The sequence below is a fragment of the Pan paniscus genome, chromosome 2, assembly GCF_029289425.2.
Source record: "Pan paniscus chromosome 2, NHGRI_mPanPan1-v2.0_pri, whole genome shotgun sequence".
In the NCBI taxonomy this organism is placed as follows: domain Eukaryota; kingdom Metazoa; phylum Chordata; class Mammalia; order Primates; family Hominidae; genus Pan; species Pan paniscus.
The window spans coordinates 168861464-168881837 of NC_085926.1; the positions used below are offsets into that span (position 1 = coordinate 168861464).

Consider the following 20374-nt stretch of genomic DNA (forward strand, 5'->3'; position numbering starts at 1 on the left):
AATTTGTTTGTTGGTCAGGTCTTGTACATCCTTACTGATTTTTTGTCTACTTGTTTTTATCAGTTACTGAGAAGGGGTGTCAAAGTCTTCAACTACAAGGTAGATTTGTCTATTTTTTTCCCCTTTCATTGCTATCAGTTTTTCTTCACATATTTTGAAACTCTTGGTAGGTACATGCATATTTAGGATTGTTATATCTTCTTGGTGAATTGACCTTTTATTATATAAGATCTCTCTTTATCTTCCATTGCATTTGTTGTTCTGAAGTTTACTTTATCTGGTATTAATATAGCTACTCCAGCTTTCTTCTTTTTTTTTCATTCTTCTATTTTGAATCCACCTATATGTTTATATTTACAGTGGATATCTTGTAGATAGAATATAGTTAGTTGAGTCTTACTGTAATGCCCAATTGTACAATCTCTGTTAATTGTTTAGACCATTTATACTTATCATTATTGCTATAGTTGGATTTATGTCTACCATTTTATTGATTTTTTTAAGTATTCCATTTTATTTTATGTATTGGCTTTTTGTCATATCTCTTTGTATTATTTGTATTATTTTTCTAGTGGTGGTTGTAAGAATTACAACATATATAGCTAACCATTCACAGTCTACTTAAAGTTAATATTATTACTCACTTAAGTAAAATGTAGAAGCCTTAAAACCATACAGGTTACTTTGTCTCTCTGCCCTTATGTCATAGTGGTCATATGTATTATATCTATATGCACTGAAAATCTTACTAGATAATATTATAATTTTTGCTTTCAACAGTAAAGCATATATGTGTTTTAAAGAACTTAAGATGAAAATAGTTTTTAAAAGTAATTTATCCAGATGTTGCTATTTGTTTTACTTTTCCTTCATTCCTGAATTTCCCAGTTTTTTTGTTTTTTAATATTTCCTTTAAGCCTTTAGAACAGGTCTGCAGGCAACAAAAATCTCCTGGCTTTTCTTCATCCAAAAATATCTTTTCTTACTCTTCATTACAGAAATATATTTTTGCTACATATACCAATTTATGCTTCCATCAGTGTATGAGGGTCCTGTTTTCTTAGCATTTTTGCCAACCTCAGTAATACAGGTTGAATATTCCTTATCTGAAATGCTTGAGACCAGAGTGTTTCAGATTTGATATTATTTCAGGTTTTGGATTATTTGCACTATACCTACGAGTTGAGTATGTCTAATCTGAAAATCCAGATTGCTCCAATGAGCATTTCTTTTGAGCCTCATGTTGATGATCAAAAAGTTTTGGACTTTGGAGCATTTCAGATTTTGGATTTTCAGATTAGGGATACCCAACCTTACCATTTTTAACTTTGCCAATTTGATGGGGAAAACAATGGCATCTCATTCTTTAGGCATTAAGAATATCTGCCTTGGAGGTTGCAGCGAGCCAAGATTGTGCCAGCCTGGGCAATAGAGTGAGAATCTGTCCCCTGCCCCGCCCCCCCAAAAAAGAATATCTTCCTTTTGTTATATATGGTGAATTTTTTTTTCACTTTGTTATTTATTTTTTATTTTTACAAAACATATACAAATATTTAATTTGTAGGTAGGAAAAACTGTCATTTTTTTCCTCTTATAGTTGTTTTCTTTTTTGCTTTTATTTAGAAAGATATTTTGCACCCCAAGATCAGATAAATATCCACATTTTCTTTTGGTTCTTAAAAAAATAAATTTGGCATTTTTCTCCATGTGCCACTAATTGTTTTGGTTAGCATAAGGTAGGCATTTAAGTTTATTTTCCTAACTAGTAAATACATGTTCAGCAACATTAACTTATATATACTTCTTCCTTGTTTGCAATACCTACATTATCAAGTATTAATTATTTTTATTATTTATTTTAGAGCCAGGGTCGTCTTATGCTGCCCAGGCTGGACTTGAACTCTTGGGCTCAAGTGATCCCTCTACCTCAGCCTCCTGAATCCCTAGCTGGGACTACAGGCTTGTGCTACCACACTTGGTTAAGTATTAATTACTTTTATGAGGTTGTGCCTGTTTCTGAGTTTTTAATATTGTGCCTGTGTATTTATATTTTACCATGCCACAGTTTTATAATGAAAACTTTTTAGTATTACCAGATTCAGCAAATGAAAAAACAGAACACCCAATTACATTTGAATTTCATATATATACAATTTTTTTTTTAGTATATGTTCCAGATATTGCATACAGTTCTGAAATTTGGCCAGGCACAGTGGCTCACACCTGTAATCCCAACACTTTGGGAGGCCGAGGTGGGAGGATCACTTGAGCTCAGGAGTTCAAGACCAGCCTGGGCAACATGGTGAAACCCATGTCAACCAAAAATACAAAAAATTAGTCAGGCTTGGTAGTGGCATGCATCTGTGGTCCCAGCTACTTGGGAGGCTGAGTTGGGAGGGTCACTCGAGCCCAGGAGGCAAAGGTTGCAGTGAGCTGAGATTGTACCACTGCACTCCAGACTGGATGACAGAGTGAGACCCTGTCTCAAAAGAAAAAAAAGATTCTGAAATTTCATTTATTTTTATTTTATATATTTTATTTTTAATTGACAAGTAATAATTGTATATATTTATGAAGTACAATATGATGCTTTGATACATGTATAAATTATAGAATGATCAAATCAGGCTAATTAACATTCACCTCAAATACCTATCATTTCTGTGTGATTAGTACATCCAAAATTCACTGTTTTAGCTATTTTGAAATATTACAATACATTAAATTCATTATTAATTATAGTTATTATGTGCAATAGGTCACCAAAACTGACTCCTCCTGTGTAACTGAAACTTTGTGTTCTTGGATCAATGATTTACCTGCACCCACCCACAGGCTCTGGTGACCACTATTCTACTCTCTGCTTCTATGAGTTTGACTATTTTCGGTTCCACATGTAAGTGAGATCATGCAGAATGTTGTCTTTTTGTACCTGGCTTACTTCAGTTAGCATAATATCTTCCAGGTTCATCCATGTTGTCACAAATGATGGAATTTCATGCTTTCTAAAAACTGAATAGTATTCTATTTTGTGTATACACTACATTTTAAACATTCATCTGTTGATGGGCATCATGGTTTTTTTCAAGCCTTGGCTATTGTGAGTAATGCTGTGATGAACATGGGAGTGCAAACATCTCTTTGACACACTGATTTCAATTTCCTTGGGTATAAACACAAGAAGTGGGATTGCTGGATCATATGGTAATTCTAGTTTTTGATTTTAAAGGAACCTCTATGTTGTTTTCCAAAATGGTTATATTAATTTACTTTCCCAACAGCAGTGTACAAGCATTTCTTTTTCTCCACATCCTCACTAACTCTTCTTATCTGTCCTCTTTTTGATAATAGCCAGTCTAACAGGTATGGGGTGATATCTTATTGTTATTTTAATTTGCAATTCTTTGACGATTAGAGATACTGAGCATTTTTCATATATCTTTTGGCCATTTGTATGCCTTCTTTTGAGAAATTTCTATTTAGGTCCTTTGTCCATTTTTAAATTGGGTTGTTTTCTTGTTATGGAGTAGATTGAGTTCCTTGTGTATTTTGTATATCAGCCTCTTATCCAATGTGTGATTTGCAAATATTTTCTCCCCATCTGTAGGTTGTCTCTTTACTCTGTTAATTGTTTCCTTAGCTGTGCAGAAGTTTTTACTTTAATGAAATTCCATGATCAATTTTTGCTTTTGTTGCCTGTGCTTTTGGGGTCATATCCAAGAAATCACTGTCTAGACGAATGTCTTGGAGCTTTTGCCCTATGTTTTCTTCCAGTAGTTTTATAGTTTCAGATCTAGTGTTTATGCCTTTAATTCATTTTGAGTTGATTCTTCTATAAGGGATGGAATAAGGGTCCAATTTCATTCTTCTGCATGTGGATATCCAGTTTTTCCAACTGTACTTATTTATTTATTTGTTTTTGGTTTCCTTTAGAGACAAGGTCTCAGTCTGTCACCCAGGCTGGAGTGCAGTGGCATGTTCATAGCTCACTGCAGCTTCAAACTGCTGGGTTGAAGTGATCTTTCTGTCTCAACCTCCCAAGTAGTTGGGACTACATGTGTGTGCCACCATGCCCAGCTAGTTATTTTTTATTTTTTTATGGAGACAAGGTCTCATGTGTTGTCTAGGCTGGTCTTGAACTCCTGGGCTCAAGTAATACTCTCACCTTGGCTTCCCAAAGTGCTGGGATTACTGGCATGAGCCACTGTGTCTGGCCCCATCATTTATTTATTGACAAGACTATCCTTTCACCATTGTATGTTTTTGGTACCTCTGTTGAAAATCAATTGACTATAGATGTGTGGGTTTATTTCTGGGTTCTGTATTCCATTTCATTGGCCAATGTGTCTGGTTTTATGCCAGTACCATGCTGTTTTGATTACTATAGCTTTTTAATATGTTTTGAAATGTATTAGTATGATGCTGTCAATTTTGTTCTTTTTGATCAAGATTGCTTTCACTCTTCTGGGTCTTTTGTGCTTCCATACTGAGATTCTGAAATTTAAATATAACAAGGTGTCTTGTATTTTATCTGGCAAGTCTGAATTCTAGTATCTGGCCATACAAGTTGTCTCCAGTCTTGTTTTCCAAAATATCTTTTTTTTTTTTTTTTTAAATAGAGTCCTTTGAAAACTGATGGGTAGGTTTTTTTTTTTGGAAAGTATTTCAGTGTTATTTAATGGCTACAACATCAAAAGAAAACAAAAGTGGGTAACATTTTCATTCTTTAAAATAGATTAATATTAAAACATGCTAATTTCTCTAAAGCAGGTTGGCCCTTTACCCCCATCCTCCCACAGTATGTCTTTTCTTTTTCTCTCCTGGAGATAAAAGCTCTTTACCATTTTTTATGAATTGAATATTTGTGTCTCCCCAAAATTCATTTGTTGAAGCTCTAACCTCCAATGTGACTGTATCTGGAGGTAGGGCCTATAAGGAGGTTAAATGAGGTAATAAGAATGGGGCTCATCAGTACCGCTGATGCTTTTATAAGAAAAGGAAGGGATACCAGAGCTCTATTCCTTTCTACCATGTGAGTACACTGGGAGAAGGGGGCCACCTAAAAGCCAGAAAGAGAGCCCTTACCAGAAACCAAATAAGCTGGCACTTTCCTCTTGGAATTTCCACTCTCCAGAATTGTGAGACATAAATTACTGTTGTTTAAGCCATCCAGCCTATGGTGTTTGTTATGGCAGCCCAAGCAGATGAATGCACCATTTGAAGACTAAATTATTTGCATGTTGCATAGCACATCTCAGTTTTTAAAATTTAACAATTATTTCTCTCTCACAAAATCCTACGAGTCAAGCATGCTACCTTTATTTTCATTTTATGTGGTAGTAAATGATTGAAATTTTAGATTATTTGATCCACCCAAGATGACTCAGCTGATAAATCCATAATCAGGTCTCAAGTTTATGGTGCAGCTGGTTTATAGGAGCCCATACCTGCCTAGGTTATGAGCTTATGTAATACTTTCTCTGCTGAAAAGAGCTAGTCCACCTAATACAAGCATCCTTAACTTTCCTACTCTGTCTAAAAATGTCTCTACAGCTTTATTGATTTTCCTCTTACCTTTCTGCCTCCTTCCTAATATATCTACCTGTGATTTTTTTATATCAAAGTTTCTCATGGTCCACTTATTCTCCTCTCACTCACCCTAAAATTATTTCTCAATTTGTTTTGTTCCCTCATCCTACACAGACATTCTCACACTCTCCCATTGGAAAGGACAGAAATAGATTTGGAAGGGCAAAGGAAAAATTACCAGCACATATACCAGTATATTTGCTGGTATTTCTTGCTTTATTGATTTGGGTTGTTTTGTGTTGACAAGTTATTATGATAAACAATAATTGAGCTTTCTTTTCCATACTTTCTCATTCTTCTTTTCCTCATATCTCATAATATAGTCCTACTATAAATTTTATTCCAAAACAAGGATTATAACAATATCCAGTGTTTTCCATAATTATGTAAATAATCATTCACTGCCAAGCCAAGTAGGGTATTATAATGTTTTCTTTCTTATGCTACTCTCTTCCCAGGACCTAATAATTATGTTATATTTTCATTTGTTTAGCTTTCTATGTATTTATCACTATTTTTTTTTCTAAATGCTCCATATTATTCTTCATATAGCCACACACATCAGATAATCCTTAAGTTCTGTTTTTCCCTAGAACTTTATTTTCCTTGCTTCAATTTGAATTGGTTGCTTTCTAGGCCCTGATGCTGGCTGTCTACCTATGACTTCTCTCTTGGAACTTCATAACTCTGCTTTTTCTGAATCCCATGTCTTCCTTTCCCCCACACTTTGTTTTGGTAGGATATACCTTCTACAAGTTTCATGAGAAAATGTCCAAAAGAGATAAAATTTTGAATCCTTGCATGTCACACATATCTTTATTCTACTTTTGCACTCAATTATCAATATGTCCAGACATAGGATTCTAGATTGAAAATGGTTTTTCTTCAGAATTTCTTCAGAAGGCATTTCTCCTCAGCTTTTTAGCTTCTACAGTTGCTGATCAGCTATTACATGTTTTTATGAGCTTTGTTCCTTTGTGATCTGGCTTTCCTTTCTAGATGTGTTTATGTGCTATTATATTTTCTTAATCTCAGCTGTTTGGAAATTTCATGATGAAATTTTGGGGTTTGTTTGTTTGTTGTGTTTGGCATACAATTAACTTTCAATCTCAAGTCCTGTTCTTCAGTTCAGCAAAATGTCAATATAATGTATCTTTGATAACTTCCTTCCCTCCATTTTGTTTTTCCTCTTTCAAAACCCTGTTGTTTGGATGGCGGCTCCTCTGGGTGGATCCTTTGTTTTGTTTTTTCCCTACCTTCAATCCCACCTCCAATAGTATTTAGTTTATGAATAAGTTGTATAACTATTTTCAAAATTGGAAATGTTATCCCTTGTTCGTGGACAAAAGTGTTTGCTTTCATGCTCAATAATGTGGCTGCAGTTGGGTATTAGGCTAGTTCTTTCCAATACTTCTTTCATAATTATCCTCCCACTTTGCAAAAGAAAGTCATAATCCTCATTGGATCCTGACACTCACCTTGGTGCACTCAGAATATTAAATCTTTAGAGGGCCAAATAATAATTGGAAATCATTTTACCTATGCTGCATACCTCAGCTAAAGTGCCATAAGAAATTGTATATTTTGGCCTGGGTTAGGATATTTTGAATTCAGGCATTGTATAACTGGATAGTGTCCACTTTTGTGTAGCAGATCTTACCGAATTATTTTTAAAGTACATTGCTCCTGAGGGAAAGATCAGTAAAGGTAAAGAAAACAAAATATCTGTAAGAAATGCAGGAGACAGGCTTATGGCAAGTATCCATGCCTCATCAGTGTTTACCTATGTAAGTATGGGGATTCAGACGGGAGATAGTTGTTACAGGTAAGTATTAAGGTACTTACTGGAATTGAAAAATGAAGTCAGATAGAAAGTAAGCCTGATGTGGAAAATTAGTTTGACGATGAGGACTGGATTTGCTCATTAGGTTATGACAGACATTTTCCATGAACTGAACAAGCTAACAAGCAAAATCCAAGTTCCAATAATTTAATGGAAATAGAGCATGTGATAAGATACAAGAGTTTTATTTTATATATGTAAAAATGCATAAAATTAATAATATTTCAATTCTCCCAACTCTTTCTGAGTATATCAGGTTAATCAAAGTGCCTCTAAGTAAATGATTCAACAATATAATTAGTATTTTGTTAAGTCTTATTAAAGCCCTTTTGCCCAGAAAATAAGTGAGGGAATGACTGTAACAAAAGACTAACAATTTCTTTTGCAATGTATGTTCTTCCAAAAAAATTGAAGAAGAACCCAACTGAGTTATTAGCTGATAGATTATTAAAAGTTATTTTTATGATTAATTTTTATGAGCTTTTTGGCTATAACTTGGAAATGATTCATGCAATTGAATGACATTGATCCTTCCATTCCTATATACTTATTAATAAAAACAAGATTTTCAAAACTTACATCTATATTAGCAAAAAGTAATAATAGAATTTATGCCTAATACTGCTTTACCTTAGCAATAGGGAATATCCATCTATTAATAAATTAATTGAAAAATAACCCCACATTTCTCATTGAGATCTATTTCTAAAATAAGTACTTTTACAGTTTGATAAAATAAATTTTATCAAGATTTGTAGAGAGATTAAAAGATGGCTGACTAGATGCAGCTGGATTGTGCCTTCTCTCATGGAGAAGAACCAAAATATTGAGTAAACCTTCACACTTTGAACAAGTGTTTTAAGAGAAAAAAACAAAATTTAACAGAGAGGTGACAGAAGACAGCATGGTTAAAGAGGAAGGAAGCGGGGCTGGCTGCTCAGCATCACTGGGCATCAGGACCCTGCTCCTGGACCTGGACCAGACCCAAGGAAGGAGTGAGTAAAGGAACCTCAGAGCACCACGTTCCTGCTGTGGACCTCTGAGATACTAGCTACAGGAGTTCACATGACATCAACAAACCTTTGGCCTGGCAGAGGGAACAGCCTGAAGAACACACAGAGGCACTGCTTGAATCTGCATGAAGCCCAAAAAGCTTCAATATGCTGGGCAAGTGAAGCAAAATGTGACTCTGGTCACCTACCCACCCCAGAGTTCTGTGTCTGGATCTAAGTGGCTACAGCTCCAGCTCTTTGCTGGCTGAGAGAGAGCAGGGCGAGTGTATGCTCACATGCCCAAGATAGGCCTCATCACCATTGCCACAGGACTGGGGTTACAGTTGAATCACACACCCCTATGCCTGATGGTCCCTTTCAAGACTGCTTGCTTGGCCTCCTGGAGGGAGTAGGGGTGGAGGGTCACAGTATATCCTCCATTGCTCCCCCTGAGTGGTTTGTTGGTGGCCTGGGAGCAGTTCATCCCCCTGTCACAGCCAGTGCTTGATCTTGAGGGGCGAGAGGACAAATCCACTGCTCTTGTCCCAGGTCCTCAGGACTTGAACACACTACCCAGAGGTATGGAGATGAGGTCTGTGGCCTGATTTTGAGCAGGGGCAGAGACCCCACTGTCAAAACACAGAGAAAAGTATGGTGTGGGTTCATGTGGAGGTGGGGAGCTAGGCGTCCCTCCCTTTGTGAGACTGGACGGCAAAAGCTATGACCTGATAGCTACAGCTTCTGCACAGGGAGTCTCATGGTCTGGAATACCTGGAATACCTTGAAAATCTGGGCACAGAAGGCTTGTGACTAGCCCAACCAGTTGGGCTTGTTGCTGGGTGTGCCCCAGCCCCCTGCTGGGTTGAAAACCCAGGGCTGCCCCTTTCCCCTGAGTGGGCTCTGTGGCACAGTAGAGGCACTTCCATTCCTCCCTGGAGGAGGGGCCCCATGGCCTGAGAGCTTCCCCAGGTCCCCACCAAGGTTGGTGCTTGGACCAGCCCAGCTTTGCCTGCTGTGGCTACCTTAGCAGCAGAGCTTGGGAAGGGACCCCTGGGAACCCTATACCCTGTCCAGTGCCAGAGGTACCCCAGTACTTTTCCCCAATCAACAAAGGTCAAGTAAAAATTTCACTGCCACCACTGCAACTGCCTCTCTCCTCCAAGTACCACCTACTGGCTGGGAAATCAAGCTGTACAACTCATCACAATTTCTGCTGACGTTATTGTACAGTGTTCAACCAACTTTTACCCACAAGTGCTACCTACTAGCAGGTAGTGAACTGCACAACTTTATATAATTCCTGCTGACTGAGAAATGAGATAAACCTCCTGAGACCTCCACCTCCCCATATGTGTAGTAGACAGTGTGCCTGGCCACACACACACACACACACACCACACTGCTACTACAACTTACAACTAGCATTTGAGAAAACCACTACACTAAGGCTATCTATAACCATGAAATTCAGACGTTGGTCTCCTGAAAAAATTACAGAAGCAAAGCAAAGGACCCTACCCAATATATGTAATAGTCACACTCTCAAGGAAGGAAGAAAAAATCCACCCAAATGAAAGTAAATTAAAAAATATGAAGTGACAGCTTCGACAGATGAGAAGGAGCCAGCATGAGAACTTCAGCACTATGAAGAAACAGAATATTGTGACATCCCCAAAGGAATCCATTAGCTCTCTAGCAATGGATTCTAACCCAAATGAAAACTTTGAAAAGACAGATAGAGAATTCAATATTTGGATTGTAAGAAAGTTCAGTGAGATCCAAGAGAAAGATGAAAACCTACACAAAGAAATCAGGAAAACAATTCCTGAGGGAGAAGAAGAAAAAGTAAGATACTTGGAAAAAATAAGAAAAACAAAACAAAACCCAAAGCTAGCAGAAGAAAAGAAGTAACAAAGATTGGAGTAGAACTAAAGGAGATTGAGACAAAAAAACACAAAACAAAACTCAACAATGACATGAAGGATCAACAAAACAAAAAGTTGGTTTTTTGAAGCGATAAACAAATTGATAGACTGCTAGCCACTTTAACCAGGAAAAAAAGAGAATATTCAAATAAGCACAGGCTGGGCATGGTGGCTCACACCTGTAATCCAGCACTTTGGGAGGCTGAGGTGGGAGGATAGCTTGAGCCCAGAAGTTCAAGACCAGCCTGGCAATATAGTGGGATCCTGTCTCCCCAAAAGAATTTTTTAAAAATTACTTGGGTGCAGTGTTGCACACCTGTATTCCTAACTACTTGGGAGAGTAAGTCGGGAGAATTGCTTGTGCCAAGAAGGCTGAGGCTGCAGTGAGCTGTGATCATGCCATTGCACTCCAGCCTGGGCAATAGAACAAGACCCTGTATCAAAAAACAAACCAAACAAAACCAAATAAGCACACTCATAAATGATAAAAGTAAAACTATGACTGATACCAAAGAAATATAAAAGATCATCAAAGGTTACTATAAGTACCTCTATGCACACAAACTAGAAAACCTAGAGGAAATGGATACATTCCTGGAAACACACAACCTCCCAAGACTGAATGAGAAAGGTACAGAAATCCGGATCAGACCAATAACAGTTAATAAAATTGATGCAATAATAAAAGTCTTTCAACAAAAAAATCCCAGGAACAGACAGATTCACAGCCAAATTTTACGAGATATACAAAGAAGAGCTAGTACCAATCTTACTGAAACTATTCCAAAAAAGTGAGAATGAGGGATTTCTCCATAGCTCATTTTACAAAATCAGTATCCCTGATACCAAAATCAGGCAAGGACACAACAAGAACAACAAAAAACTGCAGAACAATATCCCTGATGAACATAAATGCAAAGATCCTTAACAGAATACTAGCAAACCAAATCCAAGAGTATGTCAAAAAGATAATTCATTGTGATCAAGTAGATTTTATTTCATGGAATGCAAGGATGATTCAACATATGCAAATCAATAAATGTGATTAGCCACATAAGCAGAATTAAAAATAAAAACTTTTTAAAAACCCCAAAATTGAATATGAAGAATGGATAATTAAAACAAAATGAAAACAAAAACGTAAACCATATGATCATAAAAATAGATACAGGAAAAGCATTCAGCAAAATCCAACATCCCTTCATGATAAAAACTCTCAAGACTCTAGGCATTGAAGGAACATACCTCAAAATAATAAGAGCCATATATAACAAACTCACAGCTAACATCATACTGAATGGGGAAAAGTTGAAAGCATTTCCTGTAAGAACTGGAATAAGACAGGAATGTCCACTCTCACGACTTCTATTCAACATAATACTGGAAGTCGTAGCCAGAAAAATCAGGCAAGAGAAAAAATAAAAGGCACCCAAATTGGAAAAGAGGAAGTCAAATTATCTCTGTTCACTGATGACATAATTTTATACCTAGAAAACTCTAAAGATTCCTTCAAAAGACTGCTAATCCTTATAAAAAATTCCAGTAAAGTTTCAGGACATAATATTAATGCACAAAAATCAGTTGCATATCTATACAACAATGATGCTGAAGCTGAGAACCAAATGAAGAACTCCATCCCATTTACAATAGCCATGCACACAAAAAAAGTAGGATTATACATTTAACCAAGGAGGTGAAAGACCTCTACAAGGAGAAATACAAAACACTGATGAAAAAAATAGTAGATGACACAAACAAATGGAAAAACATCTCTTGCTTATGGATTGGAAGAATCAGTATCATTAAAATGATCAAATTGCCCAAAGCAATATACAGATCCAACACAATTCCTATCAAATTAATAACATCATTCTTCACAGATTTAGAAAAAACAATCCTGAAGTTTATATGGAACCAAAAAATAGCCTGAATAGTCAAAGCAATGCTAAGCAAGAAGAACAAAGTCAGAGGCATCACATTATCTGACTTCAAATTATACTGCAAGCTTATAGTGACTAAAGCAGCATGGTACTGGCACAGAAATAGACACATAGATCAATGGAACAGAATAGAGAACGCAGAAATAAATCCACATGCCGATAACCAACTTATCTTTGACAAACATAAACAATGGGGAAAGGATACCCTATTCAATAAATGGTGCTGGGAAAATAGGCCAGCCATATACAAGAGAATGAAATGGGACCCCTAACTCTTACTATATATAAATAACTCAAAATGGATTAAAGACCTAAATGTAATACTTGAAACTATAAAAGCCCTAGAAGAAAACCTAGGAAAAACTCTTCTGGACATTGGGCTAGGCAATGTATTTATGACTAAGACCTCAAAAACAAATGCAACAAAACCAAAAATAGACAAATGAGGCTTAATTAAACTAAAAAGCTTCCGCACAACAAAATAATAATCAGTAGAGTCAACAGACAACCTACAGAATGGGAGAAAATATTTGCAAACTATGGATCTGTCAAAGGACTGATATCCAGAGTCTACAAGGAACACAAACAACAAGAAAAAACAATCCATTAAAAAGTGGGCAAAGGACATGAACAGACATGTCCTCGAAAGAAGACATACAAGTGGCCAACATACATATGAAAAATTCTCAACATCACTAGTCATCAGAGAAATGCAAATTAAAACCACAATGAGATACATCTCACATCAGTCAGAATGAGTACTATGAAGTCAAAAAACAGGAGACGTTAGTGTGGACACACAGAAAAGGGAATGCTTATACACTGTTGGTGGGAATGTAAATTAGTTCATCTATGTATTAATAAAACAGTATGGAGAGTCTTCAAAGAATGAAAAATAGAACTACCATTCAACCCAGCAATCCCACTACTAGGCATCTACCAAAAGGAAAAAAAATATTATGTCTAAAAGACATGTGAGCTTGTATGTTTAATGCAGCCCTATTCACAACAAAATCATGGAATCAAAGTGTCCATCAATAGTTGATTGATTGGATAAAGAAAGTGTGATATATATATACACCATGGAATACTATGCAGGCAAAAAAAAGAAATCATGTCCTTTGCAGCTGGAGGCATCTATCTATCTATCTATCTATCTATCTATCTATCTATCTATCTATCTATCTAGATATCGGTATATCTAGATATAGATAGATATGAAAAGCTTATACATAATGTCTTTGTTTTTTTGATGGTGGGTAGTAACAAATTACTATAGTTTTTAAATTCAATTAAATAAATAGCACGGTAATTTTTAAAAATGCTAATATATACTATATTCTAAAAAATTGCATCTTTTGCAGATTTTCAAATATTTGACAAAAAATTTAAGGTGTCAACTTAAAAATTTGAAAACCACTTATGTATACTTTCTATACTCTTACTACACTCCTTATAGTACTATAACTAGTTGTTTTCAAATCTTAGCTCTTTTATGAGAGCTTTATGTTTCACAGAACTTTAACAAAGTATCTTGTTCATAAAAGGAACTCAACTAAATATTTGCTCAATTAAATTATTTCCATCAAACGGAGTCATTCATTTCTCTTCTACTGTTCTTATTTAATCTTGTGGTTAGTTTTTCCACTACTTATAATCAAAACAACTGCCAGATGGGAATAAAATTTGGCCTTAAAAAATCATTCACATTTTATTTCTAAAATGAGAATGGGAAAGTACTGTGAGAAGGAAATAAGTATATATAATAAACCAATATCAGTTTTTAAAGTGTTTTTTTCTATATAAATGAAGCAACACTAAGCATTCAGAAATGTATTTATTGATATCAAACTATTGTATATATATGTGTGTGTGTATATATATATATACTTTTAACTTAAAGTAATATCTTTTCATGATCATTCTTTTTAATGTGCACCAAATTAGCAGTAAAAATAGCAGCAGATGGATCAGAGTGGTTGTCAATAAACCTTTTCTCCCCAGGTTACTAATATACAATTGCCATGAAAAAAAAAATATATATATATATATTTACACTTGACTCATCACCTCTGCTTAGGACCCTGTAAGCACAAGATATTGCTGAACTGCTGTATTTGCTACATATGGAACAATTAGACTAGCAATAAGAAGTAGTTTATGCATGTATGCTGGCCTACATGTATATACCCCTTTCGCAATTACTGAGGATTATCAACAAAGTTTGTTCTTGTCTTGTGATTATAATTCTATTAAATTACATTTAAATGTGATATACAGAATTTTGTTTTATAATTAGTATTATTCTAAGAAATAATAGTACATATAGACCCTGTAAAAATAACATAACTTATGCAAAAGCAAATTCAGAAAATGCAATAAAAATTCTTATAATCTTACTTAGAAATATCAGGTTTGGATTTAGGAATTAGATAGCCTAGTATCTCTTCTGATTCTTTGTTGTTGTTGTTTTTTTCAGGGGAGCGCATGAACAGAGTCACCCACTACTACAAACTGTGCAGTTGGGTTTCCCACATTTGGGGAAATGGCAGGGGTCAGCACATCCGGAGTGTAATGGATGAGCCGTGCCCTGGAAAAACCACCTTTGTGATTGTGATAGCTCCTCTGCCAGGTTAGTAATCTCTCCTGATTCTTACCATTCCCTCGTTGTGAGATTGTTTCTTTGAAGTAAGAAAATATTATCTTGAACTTATAAAACTCTTTTTTTTTTAAAAAAACAAAAATTTGGAACTATCTCATATATGATCATTCTTTATCCTAACAGTATTGCTATGAATACTAGTTTTAGGTAGCATTTATTGAGTACTGTCTTTGTACCAGGCACTATGCTTAGCACTTCATGTTTAATCCCCACAACTCCCTGAGGTAGGTAATATTACTGTGCCCATTTTACAAGAGAGGGCTCGAAACCCAGGTTCATGGAAGGCAAAAGACACAGATGGAGATATTAATACTCTGGCCTTCCTGAACTCCCCATTAGACTGTGAACTCCTTGAAGTGTAGGGGGAGGGAGCAATGCCTTACTATATCTTAGCTGCATTACAGTGCTGACCATGTAGAGGAAAGTAGGGAGGAGGAAGCTAAGATAGGACATTTTCCTGGGAGTCATGACAGTGGGCAATCCTAGATGTAGCAGGTGAATGCGAGACCAAAAACTCTAATTCTCATACTTCAAACGAGCTAAGAGAAAAATCACATTTGTAAAGACATTAGAGTATAGAAACACTTCCACAAAAATGAGAGAGTACATGGAAAGTTAGGTGTTCAAATTCACATCTAATTTCCCTGGGATTAAATTTAATTAATTACGGTCAATTTTATTTTTTATTATGATGTATACCCTTGAAGACTTAAAATTTTTTTATTATAGTAAGCTAGTTCTTTGGTCCTCCTATAAAGCTTTATTGGCTTCTTTCTTATTTCCCTTTAATGTTTCTTGTCAACTCACATGTATCTCTGCAAGGAAAAAGTTGTAGAAGGGGAACAATATAAGGTACTTAAATTTCTCTGAGGCAGAAAACTTCAGGGTCTGAATTTCTGGTGTTTGTGGGCCAGTCAAAATAGTGAAGAAGCACTTAAAAGTGGTCTTTGGAATTTTTAATTTAAATATTTACCACTTTATTCTGTTAGTAAATGAGATCAGGAATAGTCATTTGATTAAATCACATGTATCACCTATAAAAGTGTTAAGCTCCTTTATCATTGTTTACACTGGGCTTCCCAAAGGCCATCAGCATCCTGAAGAAGCATACAAGAGCCACCCAGGAGCCATTTTCCTGCTCCTGCCCTATTCAGAGACTCTCTATTTTTGTCCAGAGTTCACAGTTTAGCACAAAGATGTCCTGAGTTATTTAAGCTCATTTTGACTGTATCCTGAAATCCCAAGTGAAAATAGTTTATCCCAAATTGGCCCAAAAGAAAAACAAATCACACTGAAAAGAAACAATTTCTTGTTCTTTGGACTGTTAAATTACATATATGTGAACAACTTTAGAAAACAAAGCAAATGTTCAGTGGTTTTTAATTATTTCACTCTTAAAGAGTACTTTTTAAAAAGTGCTTTTCTTCAATACACATTAAAGCAAACATAAGAAGGATTGATCAGTGCTCCAGTTGGTGGAGAATACAGCCTAGAGATACATTAGCACCCTGCTAAGCTTTTGGGACCCATCAGAACTATATTTCCATAATTGTAAAATTGACTGTAAGCTAAAGTCTGTTTAATCATCTGTGTATTTCCAATTTGCCTATGTAGGTAAAGGCAGATTGATAGTGTACAATGCGTGTTAGTAATGGCCATAGAATAGTTTGGCTAGAATCTGTATACAGCTAAGACAAAGAAGGAAATGTCAAAGGAGACGATTATTTTATGTTAGGAACACACCATAAAACAATCAGTCTTTCCAGGAAAATTAAATAGGGATTTTGATAAAGTCTGAAGCTGAACATTTATGAAGTTTCAGAAGCCCACACTCAGGAATCCTCAAACCCTACCTTTTCAACTTATTTTGAGACATAATAATTCAGAAAATATTTTTAACAAACTGATCAATCCTTTACTTCAAATTTTCTTACATTAGATTTGATCAAACTTATTAGGAGTTTGAGGTAATATACCAAATGTCTGACTCATGATTGTTTGAGTGTATGTGAAAACCAGGCTGTGCTCAATTAAAAAGCAAAGCAAACTATAACTCAAAGGATTGTGCCAGAAGGGAATCAACATGGTTTTATAATAGATGTTAATGTTAACTGATAACCCAGGCTATATGATCAGGCGAAACCTTTTTAGTGTTAAATCTTGCAAAAACCATTTGGCCATTAAGTAAAGGAACTAAAATGGTTTTCTTTTCTGAGTGCTGAAAGATTTTGATAAGCCTACCAAAAATGAAAGTTTTTCTCTATAGACATTTTTTAATATACTCTATAATCCATTCCACATGAAAATACAGAACAAAAGTAAAATTTTAAGCAAAATACAAATTCTAGTACTCAAGAAAAAAGCTGAGTGCGATAAATGGAAGAGTTGTCTATTTTAACATGGAACTTATTGCCACTAGCCATATCTCCTTTAACATAAGATATATGGGTAAGAAAATTCCAATTTAATGATATTCAAATATATAAATATTAGTTGCATCCTCAGGTTTCTAGTTATGTGTTAAAAAAATGATATGTTGAAATCTCTTCAATTTTAGAAGAACCTTGTTATAAAGAACAGAGCTAAAAATATTAGAACCACCTGCCCTTTAGTGTAACAAAATAAACTAGCCTTTTTGGTTTACTTAATTACAGTCTTACCATCAAAAATATATTCTCTAACTTAAAAAAATACTTTTTTGGTAATATTTGATGACATTTCTGATGAGAGCACATAAAAATAAAACAATACTTAAAGATGTGGATATAAAATGCTCAAGGAATCGTCATTTAAAAACAGACGGTTCCCTTATTGTTTCTGTTCATGTCAAAAAGCAGGGTTTTTTTTTTACACAGTCTCTGTAGCTCCTAGGAATTTCATTTCTACAGCAGCTTTTGGCCTGTGGGCTGAGCCACTCTTCTTTTGGAATTCTGCAGCAATTTCCTCAAAAGACTTTCCTTTGGTTTCTGGAACTTTAAAAAATGTAAACAGGGTAAAGGCCAGGAGCACTCCAGCAAAGAGGAAAAACACATAAGGTCCACAGAAGTCCTGGATAGAAAGCAAACACAGACTTTGAGTTAGCAGTTGTTTGACCCTCTCTTCTGTTCAGCAAATCTGTGGAATATTAGGCTGCTTACCGCAATGTACTGGAAACACAGAGCTACAATGAAATTGCAGGTCCAATTGCTGAATGCAGCTATTGCTAAAGCAGCAGGACGTGGTCCTTGACTGAAAAACTCAGCCACCATGAACCAGGGGATCGGGCCTGGCCCAATTTCAAAGAAGCTGACAAAGAGGAAGATGGCTATCATGCTCACATAACTCATCCAAGAGAACTTATTCTGAGGAAAAAAACAAAAACAATAGTGGGACTGAGATCATCTGGCTGCTTTTTCCTTTAGCTAAGTAGCCTCTGAGTTCACAGGCAGGCATACAACTTTTTATAATGTATTTTGTTCAAGCAAGTATAAGTTATTCCATTCTGAAAGAAATTATTCTAGTCTGAATCATGCATAACTCTTTAGATTTCTTATAAGGAAATCCTCTGGATTAGGATTTTCCTGTAAAAGAGGCAGGGCAAGGATCCAGTGACCTTTGCTTCTGCTCATACTAAGGTTTCCAGACAAGATGTGTAGCTCCCTGTGAAGTAGTGGATGACAATGCCAGGAGGGCAGAGGTTCAGGTACATGCCCAAGGTCACACAGGAAGCCATGTGGCAGAGTCAGCATTAAAACCCAGTTGGCAGTGAATCCAGAGCCTATGCTCTAACCATGGGTACATGGCCTCCCTGGATGACAACCAGAATTTACATGCTGATATTCAGTCTTAAACCCAAGAAACTAGTTCATATTTTCTTTATATATCTCCTTTGATTTTATGCTGTTGCTCTGGCTTTATTTCGTAAGTCAGTCTCAAATATTTTTGAATACAAAGCACTTTAACCTGGACCACAGAGGTGCCAGGTACCATCATATGTTAATGAAAAACCTCAGTGCAGGCACCAAACTTACCAGCAGCACAAGTCCCACTGACATGAAGATGGCACAAACAAACATCCCACTCATTCCAATTAGAAAGAGAGAACGTCGCCCTGCCTTCTCCACAAGGAATACCTAGGACAGTTTTAAAGAAGATTATCTCAGTTTTGTGAGTCACAAAATATTGACTGTTTACTTAAATCATTTTTACTGCCAAAGAGGTCATTTTAATTTATATAACAGATAAGAGGCAGTTCCATCCTTCCATTTTACAGGAGTGAGATCAAGGTGGGGAGTGACTCTAGCCCCAGGTGGCAGAGCTAGTTTCAGTGGACAGCGGGTAATGATCAAATATCTGCTTAATTTAGTCACATTGGTTTGAATAGACCATTATAGAGATAGAACCATAATGTTACCACTACTCCAGGATTATCACTTTGGGTACAATATTCACAGACTGTACAGCTGGGGTCTCTTCCAATAGATGTCCTGTACCTTTAAAATGTGAAGGTTCCACATTTAAACATGACATTAACTTATTTTCTAATAATTATCCTAAGTTATAATTACAAGGGTCTGTGCACTATTGACACCGGAAACAGTACAACTGTTCAGGTGTCAACTATTCTCATCCAATTTTCTCACGGCTTAATAAAGTCCTATTATGACCACTCACCTAGCAACATGTGGAATTTGATAATTGAACCAAAATAGGCCTGCATTTTTCTGGTATGCTTAATTGTATCTTGTGCTGGGAGTGAACTATTCGTTTTAAAAGTTAGCACTTTAAAGCAAAGGGTTAAAATGCTTTCTTATCTTAACTGAGGAGATACGTCATTGATTCCTTTAGTTTTGTGGACCTTTGCATTAATGGTTAAGTTTTACAATTAGCCAAGACCAGAGTTTGTTATACTCTTGCCTGATCCTTGGAATATTACCAAGGCTGGTGAGTCACTCTCCCCCTCACCCCCCACAAAACTTCCTGTCATAATTTCTCACTTTGGCACCTGGTGAGCAAGTTGGCTGACTCATCAGCCTATCAGTAAATCAATAGCAATCCAATGTCTTTAGTATAGTGAGCTCTGGCTCTGAAGACATCTTAGAAACATTTCACCTACAGTGAAAGCCTGTTTCTCAGAGGCACACTCATATCAGAGTTTTAAATCACTTCAGATAGGATGATAAGCTAAGAGCACATATTTAATTATTGAGAAGGAAGTGGGAAAAAACAGACTTTTCTCAAGTTCATTAAATTTCTCTCTATATTTTAACTCTTTTATTATGATATTCAAAACTGGCTTGGTGCCACCATGTCAAGCTACCAAGAAAATAGAAGCATTTCTTTGTGAATGAGCTCCCTTACTATAAACTCTAAAACTGAACATCTTGAAAATTGAGTTGGCCTCTGTCCCTGAGGCCTGGTGTGCACTCAGGATGAGTGTGACA

At 35.9% G+C, this 20374-nt stretch overlaps 1 protein-coding gene and 1 non-coding gene across 2 annotated transcripts in view; both read right to left on the reverse strand.

The window, feature by feature from the left end:
* Positions 1-14765: 14765 nt before the first annotated feature.
* Positions 14766-14929, reverse strand: LOC112439520 (U1 spliceosomal RNA). Its single transcript, XR_003027789.1, has one exon. It is a non-coding gene; the product is annotated as a U1 spliceosomal RNA (small nuclear RNA).
* A 1314-nt stretch (positions 14930-16243) lies between these two features.
* The window catches only part of SLC2A2 (solute carrier family 2 member 2), a 30251-nt gene continuing 26120 nt past the window's right edge, over positions 16244-20374 (reverse strand). The window contains exons 9-11 of the mRNA XM_003831936.5: positions 18962-19063; positions 18089-18292; positions 16244-17999 (exon numbers count right to left, since the gene is read on the reverse strand). Coding sequence (XP_003831984.3) covers positions 17799-17999; positions 18089-18292; positions 18962-19063 — 507 coding nt within the window. The 3' untranslated portion in view covers positions 16244-17798. The remainder of the gene's footprint in view (positions 18000-18088; positions 18293-18961; positions 19064-20374) is intronic.